Source organism: Anopheles maculipalpis, chromosome 2RL (assembly GCF_943734695.1).
Source record: "Anopheles maculipalpis chromosome 2RL, idAnoMacuDA_375_x, whole genome shotgun sequence".
Taxonomy (NCBI): domain Eukaryota; kingdom Metazoa; phylum Arthropoda; class Insecta; order Diptera; family Culicidae; genus Anopheles; species Anopheles maculipalpis.
The window spans coordinates 12,081,609-12,107,442 of record NC_064871.1 but is presented as its reverse complement, the minus strand read 5'-3'; the positions used below and the strand labels follow the sequence as shown (position 1 = coordinate 12,107,442).

Below are 25,834 nucleotides of genomic sequence, written 5' to 3'. Positions count from 1 at the left end.
ATACCTTACCGTGGCCGGATCCTCCAACGGTTCCTCCAGCTCGACCTGCCGCAGAAAGATGTTACCGCGCGAAATACGCCAAAGCATTCGCTCGAAGCCCGGCATCTTTTCCCGCTGGATCACGCCAGCCACAAAGCCCAACCGACCGCGACTCTGGGCCGCCGTCGGATCTTCTGCAATCAGATTGCTCTTGGCTGCGTCGGTACTGACGATCACCTCCTGCTCGAAGAAGAACGATTGCGTTCGCTCGAGCACATGCTTCAGCTCGGTCAGTTCGAGATAGTTCGACTTCAGATTGACCGCATTCTGGGACAGTTCCAGAATTTCATTTTCCGTCTTCTCGAGCCGTGCCTCAAGATCGATAATTTCGCGCGGATTCGGTGCCCGGGGCCAATCGTCCACCGAGCACTCGGGAATCTGGACGTTGTCCTTCTTCACCTCACCCTCGACGTAGCGCAGTTTGCGCTCCATCTCATCGCAGCGGCGCACCTCGCTGACGAATTTCCGCTGGAACGCGTTCACATCGGCGTTTAGCTGCAAGGGAAGAGTCAAGTTACACGTTAGAGGGGAAAGTTTTACGGGCTGAATGAAGGGGTCAAGTGACTTACATCACGAAACTGGACCGCTCCCGTCTCGCCCAGCTCGGACACGGACGTGTAGGCCGCTTCCGGCTGGATAAACATCTGGCACAGGGCCATCTCTTCGCTCCGGAACATCATCGCCATGTTGAGGCGCGGTTTCTGCAACGGCGTGCGCCTGCTCTACTGGATGAAAGCTGGAGAAGACCCCAAGAAGAAAAGAAACACTGTTATAACGAAGTCATACAAAGTTATGTTAATAGCATTACAAAAGCGGCCAATCAAATCTATTTCACTAACGACGATTGGGAGAGAAGCTCCGAAAAAGTGCCTGCTTTGCCACACAAGAATGCCTCGTGATGCCTACCACGTGACACACGGTACCGATCACGATCGTATGCACACAGTGCGAGAGAGGGAGCCGTTCAAATAATCAATCACCTGACGCGGAATCTATGTCTAGGCGGTTTTCGAGCGTCGATTCTACCAGACCCAGACATCCCAGACTTACTTTCACCAATAATTCGCAACACTTGGTTGAATGGTAAACCGACGACCCTGGCACCGGGCTTCACGGTGGTTTGGAATTGACTTAAAGTTCAAGGACGGGAATCGGAGTTTGCCCGATCGTGAGCGGGCTTGATCGGGTCGGGATCGACACTGTCTTCCGGCCGAGTGTCACTGAACGACTAACCGAGCACGAGACACAACTAAGTGTGGAGTTGGTTGCTTTCGTGTTGCGAGCAGCGATCGATCCGTGTGATCGCGAGCGAGCGCGCTCTTGGGCGATGCGCGATCTGTCTATCACCTCCCCCCACCATATGATTATGCGTCATCGTGGCTCTCTAACCGTAGTAAAGGCCGAGCACTGTTCTAATTGCAACGGCCAACAACAGTGAAATACAGGGGATGGGATGGGTGTTGTTTTGTTTGTGCGCGTATGTGCGTGTGCGTTGCTAGAATTGTTAGTTTGTTGGCCCTGCACGTATCAATGTAACTTTTTACACGGCTGTAACCGTTCTGGGCTGGATCGGATGGACGTCGCTTGTACTTACACCACCTGAGATCGATGTGTTCCGGTTCACGTGATGGCGATGATGTCGTGTTATTGTCCGCTGTCGATTGGAGCACTTTGGTTTTGTCACTTACTTTGCAGAGCGGGCACTAATTTCCGCACCTCAAACAACTCGACACGGCGCTTGTGTGCGATCATGTGATGCGAGAAGAATATGCTTCACTACCCAATCGCGCGCTGCACACGGATGCAACCCCGTGTGTGTGTGCCGTTGGTGGTGTTATCACTAACGCGAACCGATCGAACAGCCGACTGTGTGCGATCGCGACGATGGCACGAAGAGTGTGGTTGGTTGTCGTCAGAAGGTCACGCTGCCTGTACTGTTGGTGCAATGGATGGGTCGTTAACGTGGAGGCCTGCTTGCTAGTGCGATCAGGTTGGATTTCCTTTCCGGCGCGACGCGTTCGAGCCATTTTTGGCTTTTTAGTATTCTTGATTGTGGTAGTAATGAAAGTTACACGCACTTACATCCGGAATATGTAGGCTAGTATGCGAGCTTGCCTTCGAGTGTATTGAGCACTGCGCTGCCTCTGTGCAGGATGCAACGAGATCTGGAGATGCTGGTACGCATTCTGTTTTGTACGTTTGCCGAGTAAACATTTGTTCTTCGGATAGGGTGCGACAGCGATACACAGTAGCGATTGGTGCAGCAATTACACCAAGGCCAGTGCACTTTACTCCTGTAATGCTCTAACTGTGTCAACTGAAAACAAACCTTATTTTTTAACGGGTTTTTTTTTAAATACTTTTGAGGTAAATGTTTGTTTTTGGGGCGAACTGATGGTGCAATGGTAGCGATAGCGGTTTATTAATACGATAAGATCAATATCGAATCTCTTTAAGTACAATGGGCTTTCCTACCAAGCTAGTTAACGTATAGACATGGTAGTCGATCCAACGGTCAAAGGTTAATGTATAAACTACATGCTATCAAAATTGAAGAGCATGATTACTTTATTTACGGTAGATACAACGAGAAATTTGTAAGAATTTTGCTTTTGCGTTCCACCTGATCAATCTGAGCCCAAAAAATACTTCGTGTTGATCAGATATGATCGGCCAAATATCTATTACATACTGGCACTTCTGGAGGAGGCTATCGAGAGTCTATCGAGTGGTAGCCTGGATCTGACCGTCCTACCATTTTAAGTGACCGGAGCATAAAACATAAATTGTGGTTCACGATCAGTGAAAATATAGATAACGTCCCGTCTTCTTTTCTTCAGAACTGGCAGTATCAGTGAGATTAATTGTACGAGGAGCCTCTCAAAAGTTGTCCCCGCCCTAAAAAGTACCATAAAGCTGACGAAGTGCTGGAAAAAATTAGCGTTATGGAGATTGATAGATACCTAATTGAAACGGACAGTATATTCAAATAATTTATCGACCAAAATTGAGAATCAGTTTGTCAAATAGGTTATCTTTCAACTGAAAAAGCCCAACAAATGTCTATTGCCACCTATATTGTTGGGCAGTGAGCTCGAGAGCTACCGGGGGGCCCTACCTTAATATACTGAGGACACCGCGTGCACGCTTTTATTTCTAAAAGCACTCCGCACTCTTATCAAATTCACTAGTAGACAAAAAATCCTCGTCTTTATCACCCATTTCGTCATTAGCGACACAAAATTTGCTCACGTGTGACTTTACACGGCTTAGCCCTGTTCGTCCTCAAGGAGTAGCCCTCAAGGAGTAGTAGCCTTCACACTGCGAGCTCTTCGCCTTGTAAAAATGAAATAAAGGTAGTCAGCAAGGGTTGGCCAGAATCTCTCCCAGCGTTATATTGCGTAGAACATCAAGAAGGAAGAGTGAAAAAAGTTGCAACTTTTAAAACAGTCAGACGACCGGTGTGAGATCGCTATGAGAGATAACTATAGCCATAGCGAGTTGAAACTGCTAGTGTCAAGTGTATAGCGGATGGGTGTTTTATATTACGTTTCCAGACAGTGGCTTCCGTTGCAACAAAAACCCACGATATGTCCCTTTTAGGCTGTCTAGGGTTTGACTGCTTGCTTCGCAAAACACTATTCATATTTTTCCGGTTGCACTGGCCGTTGATTTATTATCACCGTCTGCAACGACATTAATGCTTAATGTGGGAATGCATAATTATTTTTACGTTCAGATTAAGATTCAGATTTTAGCAATACGGCCTGGCCGTCCCTCATGAATAAAAAAAAAAAAAAAAAAAGATTCAGATTTTTTTTTCTTAAGTCAGTTTTGGTACAATTAGAATTGAAGGACAATGACACAGAAAAATGAGGCATTAATACATGATCTTGAGAGGTATGATAGAGTATGATCGTATGGCGCATCCATCATAAGATCAATTCAAATTCGCAACCCTCAGTTGTTCGAGTTAACTTTTTCCAACTATTAGCAGCTTCACGAGACATCAGCCCTATGGTTGTTTCGGCGTAAAATCCAATTCGTGAATAGAGATTTTTTGTACTTAAATACATATTTTCCCCTACTTGACCTCCGCCATCTACAGTTGAAAAATCACCAATGCCTAGATCGCAACGAACGTGTTGTGTGAAGGCTAATCTTCATTAAACAGACACGAGGGTCATTAAAAATCGATTCTCCCACGGTACGCTGATAACGATGCAAATAGCTGTAGAGAACCTAAAAATGAAATATCTTACGAGATACGGACAAACTCACAAGATCATTTTGCATTCGAAATAGTCATCCGTTTCCGATCAAATTATTCATTAAAGTCGGGAACGTCCATAAAGCCATTTGTTTAAACTGACAAGGTTTAAATACAAGTTTGTAAGTTTATTACCTGCAGCCTTACCTGCAGTTATTGTGATATTGGGTTGGCATTGAAATTTTGCACTTTAATCATGCATTCTATACCATCGTTTATTTCAATAGTGGCAAGCTACGTGAGGCATGCTTATGCATTCAATCAAATGCAATGTGGGCTATTTTAGTCGACCTCTTCCTCCTCCAGAATTGCCTTGAAGGAGAATGGCTTGAAGGCGTAGCCCAAACCATCGTAGAATTTGCTCATGAATTCGACCCTGTTAAAAGAGAGGAAGGTTTTAAATGTTGTGTTTCGTGTTTTAGCAAAGCTAGATATTCTTACCAGTGCAAACGGAGAGTGTGCAAGAAGGCAGAAAGTCCCTCCATTCCCACAAGGATGCCAATAGTCAGTACGGACCATGGCCAAAATACGAGATAGATCATGACGGCACCGACGTAAGAGTCGTTTTTCAACCCAATCGTGAACACCATGTTGTACAGCACCTCAGATAACTCTGGAAAGACATGAATATTTAAATTAACTGGTCGGTTTCGAAGTCATCTCCCGTTTTTTCGGTAACTTACGGGCGTGAGCAAGCGACAAAGCCCACAAACGCAGGTACGACGCAGTGTGGGAGATGGTACTGAGTATGTACTCGATCGTGTGGATTGCTTGATGGATGAAAATTTCACTCATCGGCTCATCGTCGTGGTGGCCCGAAGACGACGATTGATGTGCCACCTCCGATCCATGGTCGGTACCCTTCTTCTTGCGCTGAACCATAATGTAGAACGGTTTGGCCAGCAGCAACCACGGAATGCAGATCAAACCCAACACGATGAAGATCACCTGCAGCGTATCCTGACCGTCGAACATAAACTCCTTGCACGTGTCGAGTGGTTCCTGGTTCTTGAACAGCATCATGTTGATGAACATGATCAGCACGGACGGTGCACAACCCGGCTTCAGATGGTCCTCATCCGTAACGGCCGAGTACATGATCCACTTGAAGAACATCATGAAGCACATGTAGGCGAACAGCAGCACCAGGAACAACATTTGCGGGATAAACTCCAGCAAGATGTTGATGCGCTTGCGGAAGAAGTTGTGATTGACCACGCTCATCGACACGCCAAATATCATGTGCACCACGCCGAAGATGATCGACAGCTTCATCTTGAACGAGTTCAGGAAGATGATCTTGTTCGTTGCCAACATCCACAGCGGATCCAACCCGTACCAATACACCGTCTCGGAGTAGTCTGTGGTAGGATTCAACTGCAGCTCCTTGTTGCTCATGACCGTGGAAGCGTTGTAGTTGATGCTCCAGCTAGAACCGAAGATGTTCATACCCTTCGAGAACAGATCGTTGTACACGAAGCCGGTATACATCGAGAAGATACCCATCAGCAGTATGATGTACCGACCACCGAAGAACAGCTGCCAGATTTCCTCCTTGTTCTTGTCGAGTGTCTTTTCCCACAGTACCATCCACATGCCGAGCAGGAACAGAATCATACCGTGCCCCAAATCACCGAACATAATCGCAAACAGGAAGGGGAACGTGATGATGGTGTACAGGGCTGGGTTTGCCTCACGGTACGTGGCGATACCGTACGATTCGATCAGATTCTGAAAGCCGCGCGTAAACTTGTTCGTCCGATTGTACGTTGGAGGATCCTCATCGGTGGCGATAATGTTCAGGAACGACGGTACAGCACTACCAACTGCAGCCGATCCATTCACCAACGCGGTCTTTACGTCCTGCAGACCAGCGGTCGGTACCCAGGCCTCTCCGAACAGACACTTCTTTGAAACGTCCACATTGAACATGTTCAGCGTATGGTAGATGGCTTTCACCTTCTTGACGATGATCTCCCAGTTCGGTACCTCCTTGGCAACATTCAGCAGTACACGCTGGCGTTGATCCTGCGTCTGGCCGAGCACCATCTTGAGATCCTCGATACGCGTTCGCACGCCACGAAGCATCTCCTCACGCTCATTGTACTCGTTCGGGCAAGGATACAGCGAGGCATGATAGCTGTAAAGATATGACAACGATTAATTGCAGGGAGTAGATCGAAAAACCAGAACATTTTGATGCTTTTAGTAGCATCCCTACCGTACCCAGCGCACACTTTCTTGACGCGTGACTTGAGCTGCTCTCCTTGGAAGAATGCGACAAACACAATCTTGTGCACGGCATCACCCTGCGAAAATAAGTTAAGATAAAGGGCCAAAGTTAACGAAACAGATGGTAATGCAAGGTAAATAGAGATAGGACGATTGCGCCTACACGGTGTACGGGCGACAAAAATGAGGCCAACGACGTCACGCTATCACATCAGGAGGTCTCACACCAGCATTATATAATCTTCACTTATGTATCTTAGAGGTTCAGTGTCCGAAATTGTACATCAAATTTAACTAATCAACCAACATTGCAAACAAAACGGTCGCATTTTACGGTGCGCCATTACACCTCGTGACCTTATCTGCTCAACAACTCAACAACCCCCATGTGACCAGTGATTCGAAACATATAGCCATGAACCACTCGATTTTGCAGGCGTTTGACGTTACTGATTGGGGGAAAGCCAGATAATATCCGTGCACAAATACGCGGGCCTATATATCTTACCGTTTTCGGATCAACCAGCGATTCCTCCAGTGCGGCTTGGCGCAAGAAAATGTTACCACGTGATACGCGCCACAGCATACGCTCGAAGCCGATGATACGCTCACGGGTGATGACACCGGCCACAAAGCCGAGCGGTTTGCCATCGTTGGCCGCCTCACCACCGGTAGCTTCCAGGTTCTGGACGTTCGATTTATCCGAGAAGAACACCTGCAGAAGGAGTTACGAGGAGTTCATAAAACGTGGCAAGACTCGCACACCCATTTTTTTTTTTGCCTACTTGAGTCTTCTCCAGCACATGCTTCAGCTCGGTCAGTTCCATAAAGTTTTGCAACAGTGCATTATTGTTCTCAGACAGCTCCACTATCTCGTTCTCCGTCTTCTCGAGCTGTGCCTCGAGGTCGATAATTTCGCGCGAGTTCGGTGTGCGTGGAATGACTTCCGGCATGTCCGGGATCGCCACCGAATCCTTCACGATCTCACGGCGTATGTATCCGATCTTGCGCTCCATCTCCTCGCAGCGTCGGATTTCGCTCGTGTACTTCCGCTGGAACATGTTGATGTCCGCGTTTAGCTGCAAAGGAAAGACGTTCGAAAAGTAGATCTCATCTCGCCCTCGCTTCACTGTTCGGATGGTGTTACTACTAACATCACGGAATTGGGCGATGCCCAGTTCTCCCAGCTCGGCCACCGATTGATAGGCAGCTTCCGGTTGGATGAGCAGCTGGACCATGCTCATCTCCTCGCTACGGAACATCGCACCCATGGTGGCGGCTTTCGGTGAGGAAGTTACCCTCCTGCTTCCTTAACAACGCGGCAAGATCAAACTGGCACGATATGTACCACCCACTAAGCCTTCGACAAGTACTTCAACTAAGCACTAAGCACACGCGGATACCTTCACGTTGCACGACTGAACCGTTCCACTGCCGGACGGCATCTGTGCGCTCACTCGGGGACGAGTGACGAACCAATCTTGAAATCGTTTTGTGTGATAGCGCGATATCTTATTTCAGACCCATACTGGACGAACCATTCAGCATGTTGTCGTTCCGCTCCGAGATAACGAAGGCCGTCACGTGAGGCTTAAACCGTACCTAAGAATTGTAGCCCATCATATGATTGCTTTCGTCTGATGAGAGACCCTGCATCAAGATTCCAGGTTTTGCTGTTTGTCAAATTTGATTACAAATTTTTTTCATGAAATCGCCTTTTAGAATGATGAATTTTTCCGATTCAAACGTACATCATCGCACAGTTGATACGATTGTTAATCTAATTTCAATAAAATACAACCGCTTCCAACTCCATAAATCTTCAAGCTCGGCAGTCTTCATCACTAATCTCTCCCGTTCCAACCCATCCGCCGCAGTCCAGGTGTTGTTAGACCTGGCTTAGAGCAAGTAGGTTGTTGAAGGGCTTTTTCGGAACGACTCGGTAACCCCCGGGCCACGATAACGAGTGTGCACGAGATAAGAAAATACCACACACCGCCGAAGCCGCGATGGGTGACGCGAACAGACATTGGCAGTATCGTGGTAATTAAGCACACAAGTTTATCTCTCTGCACTCTGTAGCACAGAAGCCTTTTTACCGATTGTTACGATAATTGAACAACAAGCGCTCAATCGAAGGGCCAACGGCAGTACCACGATGAATAGTGCTATCGGAATCATTAGAAATTGCCTAACGAGTGTGCTCTCTTGTAGCAATTAGCATTGGTTGAGAGTCCAGTGAGCAATGTTTAGTTCGCAGTGTTCTAGACTACGTAATAGTTGGCAGGTGACTAAGTAAATAATGTTTAGTTTTGCTTTAAAAGTGTTGTACAAGGAGAAGACAAGCTGTCTGATGGCGCACCGGTTCGCCCTGTTATTGAAACGAGTTTTCTTTGGTTCATTTTTACTCTGAATGAATCAGTTCTAAATATTTGAACTAGTCGACAAAAGTAATGGTATAGTTCTCACATTACAAGGGGATTGATAAGGGTACAGGGTTTTGTTGTCCGTTTTGAAAATAACTGTCAGTTTGAATCGGTAAGTACGCAACCTAATTATAACGTACCTAATTAGGTTGCTAAAAACCTAACTATAACGTACTGCCGTATCGCACAAATGCTTGTGAGGGAAAAGAGGCTTTGGTGCCAGAACCGGCTCCGACCATCTGCAGAAATAAGAAGAATTGGTTCATGGGCTGTGGGTGCGCTCTGCAACACTATCACAACCCATCACTATTACAAGTAGCTCTATTTCAATTCTATCAAACGCCAATGATTCATGCCTGGTATGGCGAATGCAAGCCACAGATAGGCTGATGTCGAACAACTCACAACAAGCTAGATAACGCTTCCAGTGCCAAATAGCCAATAAAAGATTTGCAAGCCGTTGACCTTTGACTGGCTTCAATCCGCTTCCCCACCATGCATCATCCCATTCTAATACTTTCTTTCACGCGCTAGATGTACCTTAACAAATACGACAACGAAACACTCTTCAGACGTAAATAACGCTACTCAACCGCAACCGCGATCAAGCTCATTCATTTCTATCTGACCTTTGCGGCCAATTCGCTCGGTTTTAATACACCCCGTTCGGTGATAATGCCCGTTATCAGTTCGGCCGGTGTAACGTCGAATGCCGGATTCCAGCACCCAATCCCGGGTGCGGCAATTCTCTGCCCACCGATGTGCGTTAGTTCGTGCTCTGGTCGTTCCTCGATTTTGATGAACGATCCATCCGCAATGGCACCATCGATCGACGTAAATGGAGCGGCTACGTAAAACGGTACGCCATGATGTTTCGCCACCACAGCCATCTGGTACGTGCCAATTTTGTTGGCCGTATCACCGTTCACAGCTACACGATCAGCACCTACGATGATGGCATCAATTTTACGACTGTTCAGCAGGGCTGCCACCATGCTGTCGGTGACGAGAGTAGCCGGAAGTTTGTCGTGCACAAGCTCGTAAGCGGTCAGGCGTGCGCCTTGATTGTACGGGCGAGTTTCCGTGCAGTACACGTGTTCTGTAAATAAATTAATGTGCAATAAAGCGTGACTTTTTCTTGTTTTAGTTCATTTTTAAGCACACCGACCTAAGAGATTCCTTTCATTTACACTCCGTATCACCCCAAGTGCTGTTCCATAGCTAAAAAAAAAGCGAAAGATGTATTTGTATTATTGATTGGTTCTGATTCCGATTCCGTTCACAGAATTGTTTCTGGTTCTCGAACGATTCACCGAACCGATTCCGGAATCAGTGCTGGAACCGACCCCGTAACCAAATCCGGAACTATTTCCGCTACCAATTGTAAGAATAGATTTCCAATTCCAGAATAGATTCCGATTCGTGGAACCGATTACGAAATCGATTCCGTTTCTTAGAACTTATTCCTATGCCCGATTCCGATTTCGGTACCAATTGATGTTTTGGTTCTTACCCTGCTGTAGCTAGGGATCCTGTGTTGCAATGGGTAAGCAATTTCAACGGTCTATCTACTCCTTTCAATAGTACGTTAGCACCATTGTCACCGATGGCACGATTATCACTAATATCCTTTTCCAGCATATGCTCAATAGACTTAATAATCCTGAAAACAACAAAAAAAGTTTAAAAATTACTTTTAAATCAGCTTCCCAATCAATTGAACACATCATCTTACTCTTGTTTCATATCATCGACGTTGACCGTCTCGTTGGTGAGCAAACTTCCGCCCAGTGCCTTCACCTCATCAGCAGCCAGCTTCAAATTAACTGCCGTCGGTCGTGACGTGACGAGATACTGCAGATGTTCGCCGATTTCCTGCTCGAGCGCAACCTTCGTGTCGTACTGTTTATCGTAAATCTCCACTACGAGCGATAAACATCCAACGATGGCAATGGCTGGTGCACCTCTAACCTGTACCGAGTGTGGACAAGCGGACAGAGAAACATTCAAATAAAACTTATTTCACATGGTTTCATCAGCTCCAACTTACCTGCATCTTGTGAATCGCACTCCAGCCATCCTTCACACCGGCAATAGGAATGTACTTCGATTCGCCGGGCAGCAGAAGCTGGTCGAGTATTTGCAGCTGGCCGGCTTTGTACTTAATTGCTTCGAGAGTCATTTTTGCAGCAAGCAAAAACTTACTGGAGGTACTGGTAAAAATGAGGTAAAAATGCGAAGCAACACCAAAAAACGTAAAAATCTGGTTCGTTCGTTCTTATCAGCAGCGATTGTTTATTTTGCGCGCGGCTTTGTTGACGTTTATGCTTTGACAGCTGGAAGTCAGTGTTTCTAAACTCGTTGCCTATGGGATGCAACGAGAGCCTTTAAATTGCTGAAACTTTGTGTATGAGGAGCAGTTTTCTCGAAGATTTTGAGAAATTGGAATTGAATTTCTTCTCATGCATATTAAAAGCTAAGTTTTCTTCAAGTAAATAACGCGGTTATTTAGATTCTCCTCGTTGTGTGTCTAACTGCAAATTGCATGCAACGCTGTAACCATTGAGTGCAACTTGTATGCAAACGCATACAAATCATAACGGAAGAAGCATAATTATTCAAATCCCTAGGTTGGGCGGAAGACGTTGGTCCCCTCAAATAGAACGATACGCCAATGAAAGCAGCAATAGCAATGAAAGAATTGTATTTGTGTCCCTTCGAACCGATCGTTATCTTGCATAAATACAAACAAGGGAAATAAACGGGTGTGCTTTGCTTTACTTCCGGTCTCCATAACCTGGTGTGAATATTGAACAATTTAATTCTCCGCTGACGATAAAAAAGATTGTACTTAAGCATACAAGCAACCTTTCCTTTTCTTTTACATGTCGTGTACAGCAGTTCAAGAGGAATCGTATCAGTGAAGGGTTTTTTTCTTCTTTTCTCTTCACTTCTCTTCGCGTGGCGTCAGATATTCCACATCCATCAGGGATGCGCAACATGTATGGTACGCCCGTCCGTTCGTGGCTTATGCGAGACCCTTTCCCACATGGTGGTTCCTGTTGCTCTTTCCCTTTTTCATCGTTGCACAGCCCTAGCCACCCCACATGCACACCAGACGTGCGCACATCTCTGCCTACGCACCCTTCCTTTTTGCGCTGCTCTCTTCTGGAGCTGGAAGCCGCTACACATCGACGGTTCGACAAACTCCCCGAAAGCCTTCGGTGCTGCCTCAACAAAATCAGCCACAGAGCAAGCTGAGCAAAACGAAAAAACAAAACATACGCTTACAATATGCGTATGCGCATGTGGGATGTGCATGAGGGCGATGCGGTGCGCATGTCAATAAAAACACGCTTTCGTTAGAGCGAGGTTGCGGGAAGAAGCCAGTGAACGAATGAGGGAAAAAGAGAGCGCACACAGTGAAAGACGGTGACAAAAAACTGCGCAAAGAACTCCCGAAAGCCGTGAAAACATAGTCCGAAAAACATACAACCCAAAAAAAACCCACAGCGCACACGAGCATATACGACAAGGAGGAAGGCATGCGAGAGCGATCGCACTCGACCGCGCGCGTGAGCGAGATAGCTGGATGTAAACAATTACAACGAGCCCGTGTAAAAACGCATTGCACGGTGTGACTGTACTGGCGGATGCGCGCGTGATGATGAACGGCCCGGCATCGAGGAAATGTGCTGGTGTGTCTCTCTTTTCCGTTTTTTCCTTGTCGCGGTCTGCGACGGATGGCGAGGACGAGAGCTTAGTTTAGATTAGATAATTCGATCAGATGCTCGTCGTTGTCTCGCGTTGGACGTGCTGGCTGTGAGCTGTGTTTTGTCGCGGGTGTGCTGCCTCTTCTGAGCTCGTGAAGGTAGTCGAGAGAAGCCAGACGGCCAAGAACGACACGTTTTTGGCGAGCTCAGTACTGCACTGCTGGAAGTCGCCAGAAGTGAATAGGAGAATCAGTTGGTTGGTGGAAAAAAGTGGAGAAAGTGATCGTGGTACAATTGTGCAAAAATCACTATTTCAACAGAAAATTAGTGAAGAAAATCCCCTTTCGTGTGTTGATTCATAGTGGAAAAAAGAAATACACAGTGAGAGAGAAAGAGAGTGAGAGAGAGAGCACGCGTAGGAAGCTGACGGCTGAAGAGCAAATAAACAAACGCTAGGAGATTTAAACCGGGTTACTTCGATCCAACGGCAAAAAAGTGCAGTAGCATTTCCTCCAGGGGCATCAACGATCAATAGCAATTCCGGAGCATCGTTCGCTTCCTTCCGCTCACATTCCGATAGCGGGACGTCTGGTTGTTTGTTTGTTTGTGTGGGTGTATACGTGTGTGTGTGGGTGTGTTGGGTAGTATGCAAATTGCAACAACGCATCTTACCATACCGAGATGTTAGATCTTGTCCAATAAAAGATCTTTCTCGCTCTTGACGCAACGAACTTTGGCTACAACAGCATCAGGGAAGAATGCACCTAAACAACGTCTGTGTGTTGTAACGTCTTCATTCGAACGATCGATTCTCTTGCTACTGATTTGTGGACCTTATTGATGGTGGACAACCAGTAGAATAAGTACGTCAATGGATCCACTACCACTGTGTTCAGGTGAGTGTGAAAGTAGTGTTTGGTGGCCCCCAAAAACTCGCACCATTCTGGCCATAGTCTTCATCTTCACTAGGATCATCTTCCACGATGATTGCATGATTATCCCTCAAGTCCGATTTTTCAATTGATTCTACACTGCGCCCTCATACTTTCGCACCCCCGTCACCGCGGAACAGATAATCCAAACTACTTTAACGAAGATGCCGCGTCCGCTGCGGGCGAGGAACCGGTGGAGCAGAAGAAGCACCGATTCTACCATCTAAAACGACTGGTGACCTACTCGAAGCTGAAACGCACCGCCACGATCGCGGAGAGCGGGAGCACACGGGCGGAGTACGCAGATTCGCCTTCACCGAACCGTGGCCCCTCTACCCCCGGTACGATCTTTCGCTACCGGAGCAACAGTGCGTCATGCACGGGAAACGGCATATCGCTGGATGGGCCGTTCCTGGAGGATGGTGCACCGCGGATGATGCGTCCAGCAACAGCAGCAGCAACATCCCCACCCGAGCTGTCACTATTGCCGCCATTTGCGTAAGTGTCCGCTTGTGTGGCGTCGGTTGTTCCACTTTGCGCTAATCGAAAGCACTTTGTAAACATTCCCAACGCACATTCACACATACACACAAAAACAGTAGTAGCAGCGGACGTGCGGGGACATTGCCAGAGCGGCGCCGACATTCCTTCGGGACGTCGACTCATCGCCTACAGCTACAGCAGCCGACGCAACAGCATCAGATGGAGCACAATGGCGGCCGCGAACTGATGATGAAAAATGAAACCTCCATCGATGAGGTAAGTGTGGCAGGGGTGTGTGTTTTTCCCTGTATTTGCTGGTTGCTTCCGTCTGTCTGCACCAAGGCATGAGGAGATGGTTTACATCAATTCGGACTTGAGAAGTCCTCTTCCACGCATTGTTTCTGTCCGTTTCAACTAACACCTCCCCCTGTGGGCCATGGGGCTTTCGCAATCAAACTAAAATGTTGCTTTTTTGGGGGGACGCGGATGTCCAACCATTTTGTTCTCGCAGGTACCTGACGTTCCGGCCCCCAAAGCACCCTGTCAGCCGGCTGGCAAGACTTCCGATTCCGGTAAGTACGATGCTCCCGGATGAAGAACAGAAACAAAAAAAAAAAAAAAACAAAAAAAAAACAGAACCCGCCAAGAATACGTTCCATAACGTCCATAACGGGCTTGATGGCAGTCCCGGTTTTTCAAAAATCCTCCCCCATCCAAGAAAGTCACGTCCGGAATGAAGATAGAGAAAGCAGAACCTTCGCGTTCGCGTTTATGGTAGAGTATGGCGCGTGTACTTCCTCCGCGTTCTGACGCTTTATGGAGATCGGTTTTTGATGTCTATTTCCGCGTGGCATACACTTGTGGCCATATTTAAAAACTGTGCAAACAAATCATCCATCTAGTGAGGGGGATGAGTGCGATTAAGCGTTCTCGTATGTCGCTATCATTCTTCCACCGTTTGCCTGACTCGCAACGTTCTCTAATGTTAACTTCCGCCATTCTAATTACCCAATCCCTTTCTACCCAGTTGCAAAACGCTCCTTTAAAGAGTCATCTACTCTCACTCTCCAAACCACCAAACAACAGCAAAAAAAAGCGCATTTGATTCCCTGCTTGCAGAAGAGGGGACTCGCCTTTCCTTCCGCTACCAAAATCGAAGCGGTTGATGCGAGAACAACACACTCCACACTACACGTCATGCATTCAAATTCAGGGTCTCCCACAAGGGCCAGTGGACGCGAGCCTGCTGAGCACGAACGCGGACCCGCGGATGGCCATTTTTTTCTCTCGCTTCTTTCTTGCTTTCTTTATTTTGATCACGTTCTCAAACTGCGCTCCCTGGCGGCGCGGGCACCAGCGAGCGAGCCGGAACGGACGCGCTCGTGCTACCACAGCACCGTGGTTTTTATGCGTATTGTACACACAAACGACCGGAAAACAAACACATTAAACTAACCCTCCCCCCCCTCCCCCCCCACTCACGCCTCATCTTACCAATCTGTTCCTGTACCTCGGTAAGGATGACGAAGAAGACGATCGTGCTTTTTTAACAGCAGCCGATCACACGCTTCATCCGCCTCGATCGCTCGAGCACTTTCCGGAGCTGCATTTGGTCGGCAGAACGCGCTTGCAGTGACAGCAGTGACACTCGCTGCCGCTGAGGTCTCTGCCGAAAAAAAAACAGTGAAGCTCTAGAATTCTTACGTTGTGTAAACTGTATCAAAATATTCGCGGTGGCGAAGTAATAGTCTCTCCCTGGTCCCTCCCTGGCTGGTAGTTTGTCAATTATTGTTTTGGAATTTAAGGAACGCTGCTGGCGGCTGCAATGGACGTGCTGTTCGTGACGGCACGCCACAGCGAGCATGGTATGCTGTGGGTGAACCATCTGAAGGTGTGCTTCGACAAGATCACCAAACAGCGTGGAAGGCTACCATTCAAGTGAGTTGATGTTTTTGTGGGCATTAAGCCATAGTTTTAAGGACCAATTTTTGTGACCTTTCATCCACCAGATTTCTGCACATCAAGCTGGATGAAGATGTAGTACAGCAACCAACACACGTGATACAACAATGCGAATCCACCAAGCTACAGATCGTAGTCGTCTGTCCGGCGCTAATGGGACTCTCACCCTCCCTGCTTCACTCCAAGCTCAACACACTGCTTACACCGAATCGTGTCCTTGGCATGCTGCTAGACGTGTCCGAGTGTGCAGTGAACGAATTCGCCAAGATCGCCCTGCCCTGCTATAATCGGTGGCGGACCTGTCCGGTGCGTGAAAAGGATACGGCGTTCGTAAGCGAACTGTTGGGCATTGCTACCGACATTCTTGGCAAGGCGCTACGGCAACAAACCATCCTACAGCGCACGCCATCCGGCACGGAACCGAAAACACCTACCACACCGACCGGGCCAGCCGGTGCTGGAAACCTTGGCGGTGCAGTAGCAGGCAGCACAGGTAGCAACCATCGTTCCCACGAATCTTTTGTGCTGTTCCCGCGCAAGGTAAAGGTGGGCCAGAGCAAGATCCTGCTGATCCTGCACGAACCGCTCACGAAGGAGGACTGGGTAAAGATCAAGGTGGAAAAGGCGGACCAAACGATCGAGATAACGAACATCAAGCGGCGCAATCCCTACACCATACAGTTCAGTGTGCCAGGTACGAACCTGCGGTGCGAGGGTACGGCTTATCCGTTTCTCACCTTCCCGAAATCTGAAGTGGTGAAATACGAAGCGGAAGTGCCATATGGATGAATTGATCAATGGGAAACTAACATTGGATTTTGTTTTCTCTCGTTTTCTTTTCACATAATCTAGAGGTTTGCATGGAGATATCGATGATGATTAAGATACGGCTGGAGAAGAATAGTGTCGATCTTGGCAGTCGGCCACTGAAGTGCGAGAGCCAGATGCGCGAGCTGGAACAGATCCTGTCGTCGAAGGATGCACCGATGGAGTTAATCTGTCAGTCGGTCGGTCTGTCGACGAACGATCGGGACAAGTTGGATCTGTTGCTGCTGAAGGCTTTCCTGCGAAACGTCCCACCGAACTACAATCTGCTGAACTATGGTAGCGGAGGCGGTGAAGTTGGGATGGGCTACCATCGTGACATCTGTAGGTATTTTTTCCCACAGTTCGTTACGAGCGGTTTCTCACGATGTTTCGATCGATTTTTTTTCTTCTTCGGGTTTCCCACAGATCCGGAAGAATATCCGACACTTTTGCACTTTGCCGCCAGATGGGGCCTGGAGCGACTGTGCATGCAGCTGATCGAATCGCCTGGAGGTGAGATTGCGTGCGAGATGCGTAATATTAGTGGACGGACACCGTCGGATATTGCGGAGGTGGCTGGACACTACAAAATCTCGAGCGCGTTGAAGAATTTCTCCGTAAGTTTGATCATCACGTGAAGAATGTTGTATGGCGGAGAAATTAAGCGAGAGAACATGAATTTTATTTTCTCGGATATTTGGGGGACCATTAATTATTATTATTTTTTTTTTTTTCGTTGGCAGCAAATGAACGAACTTACCACGATGTACCACTACTTCAAAGGCGTAAGCGGAGCCGGTGCTGATCAGGTGATGATACAACCGAAGCAGTTTGGCGCTACTTCAAGCGTCCCACCAATTCGCACACAGAACAAAACGGACGCCGAGAAGATTTTGTCCCATGTCCACGCACTCAAGCAAGCGGAAGGATATATCGACATGAACTGTGCGAACGGTTCCGACCAGGTGGATGGTGCGAGTGTTGCAAACATCCATTATTTGAACGATCGACCTTTGGCCGAGCTGACACCGCCAGGACCGGACGAGAAAGATGTTTGCGGTGAAAACGAGCACAATTTTGATGTGGCCCGTGACACGGACCGACGTTGCAATGGCTCCCTACGCTCAATGGATTCATCCGAACGGTCCAAGTGCGACATCTTCAGCAACGAGTGTTTGGATCTGTTGGAAAACTGTGAGGCCGGGTCAACCGCATCGGCAGAATGTGTCGGCAGTGGGGGAGACTACATGCTGCAACCCTCAAACGCACCCTTCACACCGTCCGACCACACACCAACACCACCGCCACCCCTACCAACCACAGCGGAACCGATGGGCGATTATATGATACAACCGTCCAACATTCCGGTACACCCGTACTGCAACGTGCCGGAAGTGGTCGATCGAACCGAACGTCCCGAATCGGCCTCGCACGTGCGGCTAAGCTTCCGCAAGGAAGAATCGACCGAAGATACTTACGGTACGACGACTGCCGGCTTACCGCGACGCCGAAACACATCCAGCTCCGAGGGCCGCACGGTCGACGACGAGCTGTTGGAGATCATATCCGACTTTAAGAATAACGTGTTCTCGATACAGGAGGTGGAGCAGCTCGTAACGCTGTGGAAGAACCGTAACGATGTGCAGAAAAGCTTCCGCGAAAAGCAGGACCAGCTGCAGCGAATGCGTGAACACTACGAGCAAATACAGAAGGAGCTAAAGGACAAGCTGAAGCGTCCGACACCGTTCGAGCGGATGAGAAGCTTCTTCTCGCGCACAAAACCCGCCACAGCGATGGGCACCAACAAATCGGGATCGAACAAGCATCGGGGCGCGAATGGAGGAACGGTGGCAGGCAATGGGTCGAACGAGCCTACCGGCACTGATGTGTGCGATGAGATTAAGTTCTCGATGGCGGGTGGTGGTACGGCTAATGGAGGATATGCGGTAGTACGACCGCAAAGCCTCTCGCTCAGCATGAACAGTATGGCAAGCGATAATTCAGAGCAGAGCAGTGGTCGGATGTCGGCCTGCACATCGGTACACACGCCGACGGAGAGTGGCGCCAGTGAGCGACGCCTTTCGCACAGCAAATCTTGGCCGAAAGGAACGCCCGAGAACGAGAACTACATGGTGCCACCGTCACCGCGACCGATCAGCGAGGAGTTGCATCTGGTGCGGGGTGTGCGGTTGGGTAGCGGTACGCTCGTCGGATCCCTTAACCGTTGCAGCAACGGTAGCTGCTCGAGTACTGCCAGCAGCCACAGTAACCACAGCAGCCATAGCAGTAGCAGTAGCAGTGCGGGCTCGTGGGCTGGTGGAGCAAAGCACGAATCACACTACGTAATGTATCCGTCGAATGTGCCGGTGTGCGGGAGCGCGGAGTACATGAACGTACCGGCAGCATCCGGGACGCACACCAAAGATGATGCCATTACGGCAGCGGCACGACCGAAGCTGGGACGTACGCCGAGCGATACCGGTACGCCACACCTCGTCACCTTCCAGTCCATAATGGAGTGTAACGAAAGCGCCGACAGTGTGGAAAGCGTCACCTAGCGGCGGCTGCAGATCTAAGGCCAACCCAACCGTGCTAATAGGGATGCGGTTGTGGGCGTTGTCTGACGATTGTTCCCTGTCTCCAAAAATCCAAAGGTTAATTGAAACGATAGCATTATTCGTTGCGTTGTTCGACGCACGTGTATAGTCTGTAGGAGTAAACGAAAAAGAAAAGAGAAACGTATCAATAAAGAAGAATGTGTCCCGGAATGTACATTGACGTTAGTAACGCTTTTCGATGCGTGTACAGCATCCTTACCGTATTAACCGCATCATGGTTTTGGTTTAACGACGTTTAAAGACCCGGTATAAGGATGCACAGTGGGCTCTCAGGATTATGGTGCGATGTAAAAGAATTGTGATATGAAATGGGTGTTTGGATACAATTTCCACTTTCCAATGCTCAATTTCGACCCTAAAACAAAGACTCTTTCCAAAAATCATGGACTTCGACCAAGATTTCGAGAGTAAGATGAAAAAGGCACTGGACAATCTGATCTCTTAGATTCTTTTTACACTTTCCACATGGTCACTAGGGTCGTTCGCTGTAGGCCTAAAATTGAGGACTTTGAGAACAAATCATGTACCGGAATTTGAGATAGGAATCTGGGACTTGACGTTCTGAATATCTAATGACCATAAGTCGCTAAATTCCACAACCAAGTAATCTTTTTATTTTTCTTGGTTCAACAACCTTCAATAGGTCACATAGGCCATCTACTTTCACTGTGATTAGACTTTGCTGATACCACTTGGCTGATACAGCCAGTTCTCTCTCTGGGAGAACCCCTGTCCTGTCGTAAGTCGTGTGAGTCCACCACCGAGCCGGAGAAGCGTTTCGAAAACATCTAACGAGAAGAACCGGTAATTTTTTGTGTTATCGTGTTACGATTTTGCCTTCGAGGATAATGAGTTCTCCAACGTTTGTTGCCGATGGATGGATATCTTTGTAAAATGTCATGAATTATTTTTAATACGAATACGATTTTTTACAATTCTTAACCGTTCAACGATTACTATAAGCGTACTGTTATGGCCTTTCATTGCATCAAATGCCCACCGTGGGCCGGTTGGTATCATGTGTGTCACACTTTGCGTGTGGGTGAACAGCACATAGGACCAGGGGTCAGTGGGGGGGAGTGTAAGGTGCCGTGAAAGCTTAGCTAATATCCGTTTGATGGAAGATTGTCATGCAAGTCGGAGCGTGCGGTCCCGGGGTCTGCCGGAAGCGCACCATCTGTGACAATGTGCGTACGTACGGCGTTTAAGCGTGGAAAGAAAGAGTGTGGGAGAGCCATGTGCGCTCGGCAAGGAAATCAATTACTTCTACGGTGTTGTCTCGGCAGCCGTGTATAATAGTTCAAACCCTCGGCGCAAATACGGTACGGTAGGTATTCCTGGTATTAGGGCAGGCGGCGCCTGATGTCTCCATTCAAGTTTGCCGTATTTAGATTACATTTTCTAGTGGAAGATATATTTAAATAAACACTTTGGTAGCGAGGATGGGAAAGGAGAGGATGCCATACACAATCGGATTCGAGTCAAATGTACTTAGCATTCCGGAGGCAAAAGGTGGTGGATCCCTTAGCTCGGGCCTCTTAATGACATCGATTGTAGCACCGTGGTGTGATGGGTGCAATCGTGGTGCAATATTATTATTTAGAAAGTATATCTTTGGTTTGCGTAATGGATTTAATTGTTGGTTAGCGGGCGAGCGTTGTGGGCAAGAGAATGATGCAGATCAGTTAAAGTCAGTAACTGCCACTTTTTTCCCACCTTCATTAATCCTCAAGAATGTTAATGATGTTTTTTTTTGCGCACTTGTTGCAGCTGTTGTTGACGCCCGTATTCTTGTTTTGTTACTTCGCATCTGTGCTTGAAGGTTCGCTAAATTAAAATATTTTTTTAAGGGATCTTTATGCTGGCAGCCTCTATTTTGGTTCGCCGTAAATCGTCAAACGTGTCATTTGATTGACGTTTTAGCATGACAAAATGATTTTTCGTACGGTTATTTTTGGGCTTTACGGAGAAGAATGTGATTGTGATTTCTAATCTTTGAAAGTTGTTCATGCCCTTTTTTTTTTGTTTTGTTTTGGTGGGAGTTGTTGACAAGACTTGGAAGGACTGAGGACGAAAAATCAAAATTCCATTTGCATATTCCATTTTTGCTAAGCGTGACGAATGAAACGAAAATAGAAGGATGCTTTTTTTGGAATAGAAATCACTTTGAAGTGATTGTAGGAAAATAAAATTCAATTTTATTTAATAAGACTCAAGAGACACATGGCTTGAGGACTTCAGTGTTGGGTCGTGAGCGAAAGAATTATCAGAACCGCTCTCTTCATCTAACCCAGAGCGCTCAGTGAGCTCCGAAGGCGCACAGAAGAGCTCGTCGTTCGCTAAGCGAATAACCCTAGAAGGACCCTATTGAGCAATTATTATTTCTTATTAGTTGCTGATCAATCACATTACATTTTTAGCCAATTTTGTTCAAATCCTTTAACAAAAATTTTCTCTGTTCATCGCCCAGCTCCGGCATATATGATTCCGGTTCCAATTCTGAGGAAATTGAATGACTCGAAGTATCTATAGCTATTCGGAACATTCATCCCTCCATTCCACCGGTAACCATCAGCTAGAAGCTCTGCCATTACGTCAATTTCTCCCATTCCTAGATAAGCACAGCTCAACAAGCGCTCTTTTGAGCGTTGTTCGCTTACCGCTCAATGCGCTCTTCTGAAGGGTGCGTGACCGCTTCGCACTGCTCATTCAAAGGAGCTAGTTGGCCCAACACTAGTTGCTGCTAGGCGACTTCTCGTACGACGCACAGCTTGAACTATGAAAATTAATCATTAAATATTTCGAACATGTTCTCCTTTCTCAAAATTTGATAACAACCTTCCAACTCATCGCTTCAGTAAATCTGAACCAAGACTCAACAAAAACAAAAAAAAATTATCCCCAATTCACTCGGAACGAACGAAGCGAACAGCAGAACAGAGAAGAAAATCGGTTTCTGCAGCAAAAGTTCAAACACTGTCTCTGTAGTAATCGATTCTTAAGATCTCTTCGCTCTTTGTAGCTGTTGTTTGCGAAGAAAGCAAACACGAATAATGATGGCAGGGAGCACAAAACTTCCAAACATACACTACATTGAAAGAGGGCTTTTTTATTTGATTGTTGTCCCAAAACTCTTCTTCAGGGGGGAGGTTCAGAAATCGGACGATTTTTCGCAACCGAACTCCGTCTAGATGACCTTGTTAGTTAGAGTGGTGTGACGAAGCGAGCGGGTTGAATTGCTATCAAAAGTTGTTAGTTTTGATTTGCACCGGTTTGGCAGAAACTTTGTGCAAAGGCTAAAATGGGGATGAAAATTACTATTTGTTTTAGACAGCCGATGGAGGCACTTGGGCGGGAAGACGAAGGAATAGTTAGTGAGAGAGAGAGAGCAAGAGTTTCAAAATCAATTAGCGAAGCACGTGCTGGGAGGTGTACACACATGTTAATCAGCATGACAACTGGATCCGATATGCCAGGCCCCCCCTCCCCCCCCCCTTCCTACAAGAACTGACCATTAATCTTAACGCTAACGACAAACACCTGTCCGGGATGTTTGAGATCGAAACGAAAACTCATTCCCATCGATGACGTGTGGTCCGTATGGTGGCTTTCCCTCGTCTCATTTTCCCGAGAAAACAATACAGTTCCAATAACGGATTTTCAATGTCCGGCCGCTCGCCGGTAACTGGCAACACAATGAACCTTGAAAACAAACCAACAATTATAAAGGCCACCGGGAAATGGACGGGAAGTTGCCATAAACTTTCGTACCACCAAATAAAATTGTGCTTATCGAACGGTTGGGCGATGATGCTCCAGTGAACCCTTTTGCCTTCACGGAACGAGGAAAAACTTTTTCCCCGTGCACTAACTGGTCGCTTGGGTGGACACAAGAAAAGCAGCCAGAACACAACGCCGTTAGTCGTGTCGTAAGCAAACGGGCATCAAATGAAAAGCCGGTAGCGGTTCGCCGTTCGAGTGTTGGTGGTGAATTTTGCCAGGGCGGCCCACATAAGACGTAAAACCCGGAGGCAAGTCAATTAGCAGGCAGGAAGCTCGTTCGCCTAAATGCAAACAAAGGCGGAAAATTGGACATTGGGGAAAAAGTTTTCCTTCCCGCCCACCGGAACACTGACCGCCGACGGATCCGAAAATCGGACGAAGAGGTTCGTAAGCACAACTAGAACTGGAGCATGGGGACGTCGTCGTAGTGGCCAGTTAACGTTGGCGCTATGTTTACATGTTTATGTTTATGTAACGCGGCACGATGAAGAACATTGTCATCGTCTTTTCCCTTGTTCCGTTTACCTTTGGTTTTAGGTTACGGTGCACCAGGCTAGCGAATGGCCAACGGTGGACGGTGGTGTTTGGGTGTCGCAATGCATCGAGAAAGCGCTGAGAGGGTAGAAAAAGCAACGGCCTCAACGGCCTTCAACAGGTTCCGGTAAGTGCAGTGAGGGAAATAAGTATAGCACTTCACTTCACTTCACTGCTGTTTTGCTGTATTTTAGAAGTTTACGAACCGATGCTTTTTAATTTCTAAAATTTCATCTATTTTTATTTTTCAATTTAACATTTCAGTCAAACAAGAAATCATTGAAAAGGATGCGAAAAAAATATGGGTTTCCAGATAAAATGACGTCGTTGGTGGTTCTGATCATTGGCAACAATGAAAGCTACGTTTAGCTGATCAAAGTCTGTTTCTAACATAAAAATACGTAAAATATAAATGGCCAGCACGTACTGCGGGGCTGTATCCTGTAAGTATCCTTTAGTCTGTTGTTTGTTGTCACATTTATCAAAACAATTGTCGACGAGATTAAGCTGTTTACTCTAAAAAACATCAAAAATGGCTATGATCTCATGCTATCTTAAAAAAATAAAATATTTCGCAAACTCACTTGAAATGTATTGAAAACGAAATTAGATTTTGTGACCAAAAGACAAATTAATGCCATTTTTTACCTCCGCCATGTTTATGATTTTTTCAAGAAATTGTTTTGTAAACTTAAATTCAAAAGAATATTTCTAAGAAATTTAAAAAACAAGCTAATCTTGTAGTGCTATTCTTATTTCGCTTAGTGTACCAACAATTTGTTGGCGGGAGTTTGACGAGTTGTTGAACATTTGTGCGTCCCACTGGCAAGGTGTTGGTGGTGAACATGTGTTCTCGCTTTAAAACAGCCAAACATTACAAAGCAAAGGAAAAGGGGAGGAATTATCCCAATCCTCTGGATGTCGTCGTCGTGTGCTTTTGTCCAAAATTGCCACAACGGAACGGTTGGCATTGAATTAATTAGCATCGAAAATGTGCGATGCGTCGCCTCCGGTTCAAGAACACATCTGCCGAGGCTCGTGGTAAATTTGCATTTTTGGCCAAGGGGAGCCCAGAGGGGCCGGGTTGAGTGTCAGAACACTCCCGACATCTGGAGAGGGAGATAGATAATTGCGTTCTCTTCGGTGACTCCCGTACGCACACACACACACGTGTTGGTGTGTCTGGGGTGTGATGGAACGTCCCTGGGAACGTCCATATGGTACATGTCGGTGCGCAGGGTCATAGGATACATACCGCAGCCACAAGCGCACCTTATGCTGTGTCTATGCTGCTAGAACGCAGGAGGGAAGCTGCTAGGTTCGGGGTGGCTTAATTCATGCGGCGTGCCATTTGCTCGGATGCCGATGCCGCGTTACGCATTGTTGACTCTCGCATTGCATGCCTCTACGTATTTTTCCCACTTACCAACCAAGCCATGGAGGGAGCAGCTATAACGTGCGCCTTGTGCCCAACTCTTCGGCAGTCAGTGTGTGGCGCGTTCGCTGCGAAAGAGACACAATTAAATCGCTTACCTGTACACTCGAGGGTTAACTGAAGCGGGAAGTAGAGGGGGAGGGTGGGACGTTTGGAAATGAACGCTGGAAAATAATGGAAACCGACCCAAAGCCAGAAGGCAACCAAGACCAACCAACCGTTCCGGGACCGGGGTCCACGGTTGGTTCGCTTCAGCGCTCAGTCGTTGCGTTGGTGTTGAATCTACCGGATGCTCCAGAAGTCACACTCTTCACCATTTGGCTGCTGCAGCGTTTGTTGTTCCGGCCAGAGAGACGCCACTTGAATATCCGCACACACAGACTGTTAACCGGAAGTGACTAACATCATCCCCTCGAGCCGAAATATCATTCTCTTTGTGTGTGTGTGTGTGTGGCATTTTGCACGTGTCCAGCGGATGACGGTTGTGTCAAACGCATCTTCTCATTCAAAATTGCGCTGGACGCTCGACAGGTTACCATCGCAACCAGTGTATCAGGTGCACCCTTTGCGTGTTTGGCAGTGTGTGTGTTTGTGTGTGTG

General features: G+C 47.3%; 5 protein-coding genes and 1 long non-coding RNA gene across 6 annotated transcripts in view; 2 read left to right on the top strand and 4 right to left on the bottom strand.

The window, feature by feature from the left end:
* Nucleotides 1-745, bottom strand: part of LOC126557104 (V-type proton ATPase 116 kDa subunit a 1-like) — a 263,661-nt gene extending 262,916 nt beyond the window's left edge. The window contains exons 1-2 of the mRNA XM_050212766.1: nt 609-745; nt 10-534 (exon numbers count right to left, since the gene is read on the bottom strand). Coding sequence (XP_050068723.1) covers nt 10-534; nt 609-725 — 642 coding nt within the window. The 5' untranslated portion in view covers nt 726-745. The remainder of the gene's footprint in view (nt 1-9; nt 535-608) is intronic.
* Nucleotides 1-25,834, bottom strand: part of LOC126560096 (uncharacterized) — a 428,080-nt gene that overhangs the window by 124,140 nt on the left and 278,106 nt on the right. The gene's annotated exons all lie outside the window — the stretch shown is intronic.
* LOC126559891 (uncharacterized) overlaps nt 1-25,834 on the top strand; it is a 224,337-nt gene that overhangs the window by 764 nt on the left and 197,739 nt on the right. Inside the window, exon 2 of the long non-coding RNA XR_007607046.1 lies at nt 6,085-6,253. This is a non-coding gene — a long non-coding RNA (uncharacterized LOC126559891). The remainder of the gene's footprint in view (nt 1-6,084; nt 6,254-25,834) is intronic.
* The window catches only part of LOC126557130 (V-type proton ATPase 116 kDa subunit a 1-like), a 145,415-nt gene continuing 124,166 nt past the window's right edge, over nt 4,586-25,834 (bottom strand). The window contains exons 2-8 of the mRNA XM_050212800.1: nt 7,696-7,846; nt 7,327-7,620; nt 7,050-7,256; nt 6,536-6,618; nt 4,993-6,449; nt 4,751-4,922; nt 4,586-4,685 (exon numbers count right to left, since the gene is read on the bottom strand). Of these exons, the coding sequence (XP_050068757.1) occupies nt 4,592-4,685; nt 4,751-4,922; nt 4,993-6,449; nt 6,536-6,618; nt 7,050-7,256; nt 7,327-7,620; nt 7,696-7,812 (2,424 nt within the window). The 5' untranslated portion in view covers nt 7,813-7,846 and the 3' untranslated portion in view covers nt 4,586-4,591. The remainder of the gene's footprint in view (nt 4,686-4,750; nt 4,923-4,992; nt 6,450-6,535; nt 6,619-7,049; nt 7,257-7,326; nt 7,621-7,695; nt 7,847-25,834) is intronic.
* Nucleotides 9,573-11,149, bottom strand: LOC126558448 (methylthioribose-1-phosphate isomerase). Its single transcript, XM_050214468.1, has 5 exons — nt 11,018-11,149; nt 10,703-10,938; nt 10,481-10,630; nt 10,136-10,188; nt 9,573-10,066 (listed from the first exon to the last, which is right to left on the bottom strand). Exons 1-5 carry the CDS (start codon nt 11,147-11,149, stop codon nt 9,588-9,590), a joined length of 1,050 nt encoding a protein of 349 aa, XP_050070425.1. The 3' UTR covers nt 9,573-9,587.
* Nucleotides 13,552-19,430, top strand: LOC126556785 (uncharacterized). Its single transcript, XM_050212271.1, has 9 exons — nt 13,552-13,576; nt 13,753-14,110; nt 14,218-14,371; nt 14,607-14,667; nt 15,901-16,033; nt 16,105-16,751; nt 16,910-17,206; nt 17,291-17,481; nt 17,608-19,430. Exons 1-9 carry the CDS (start codon nt 13,552-13,554, stop codon nt 19,420-19,422), a joined length of 3,681 nt encoding a protein of 1,226 aa, XP_050068228.1. The 3' UTR covers nt 19,423-19,430.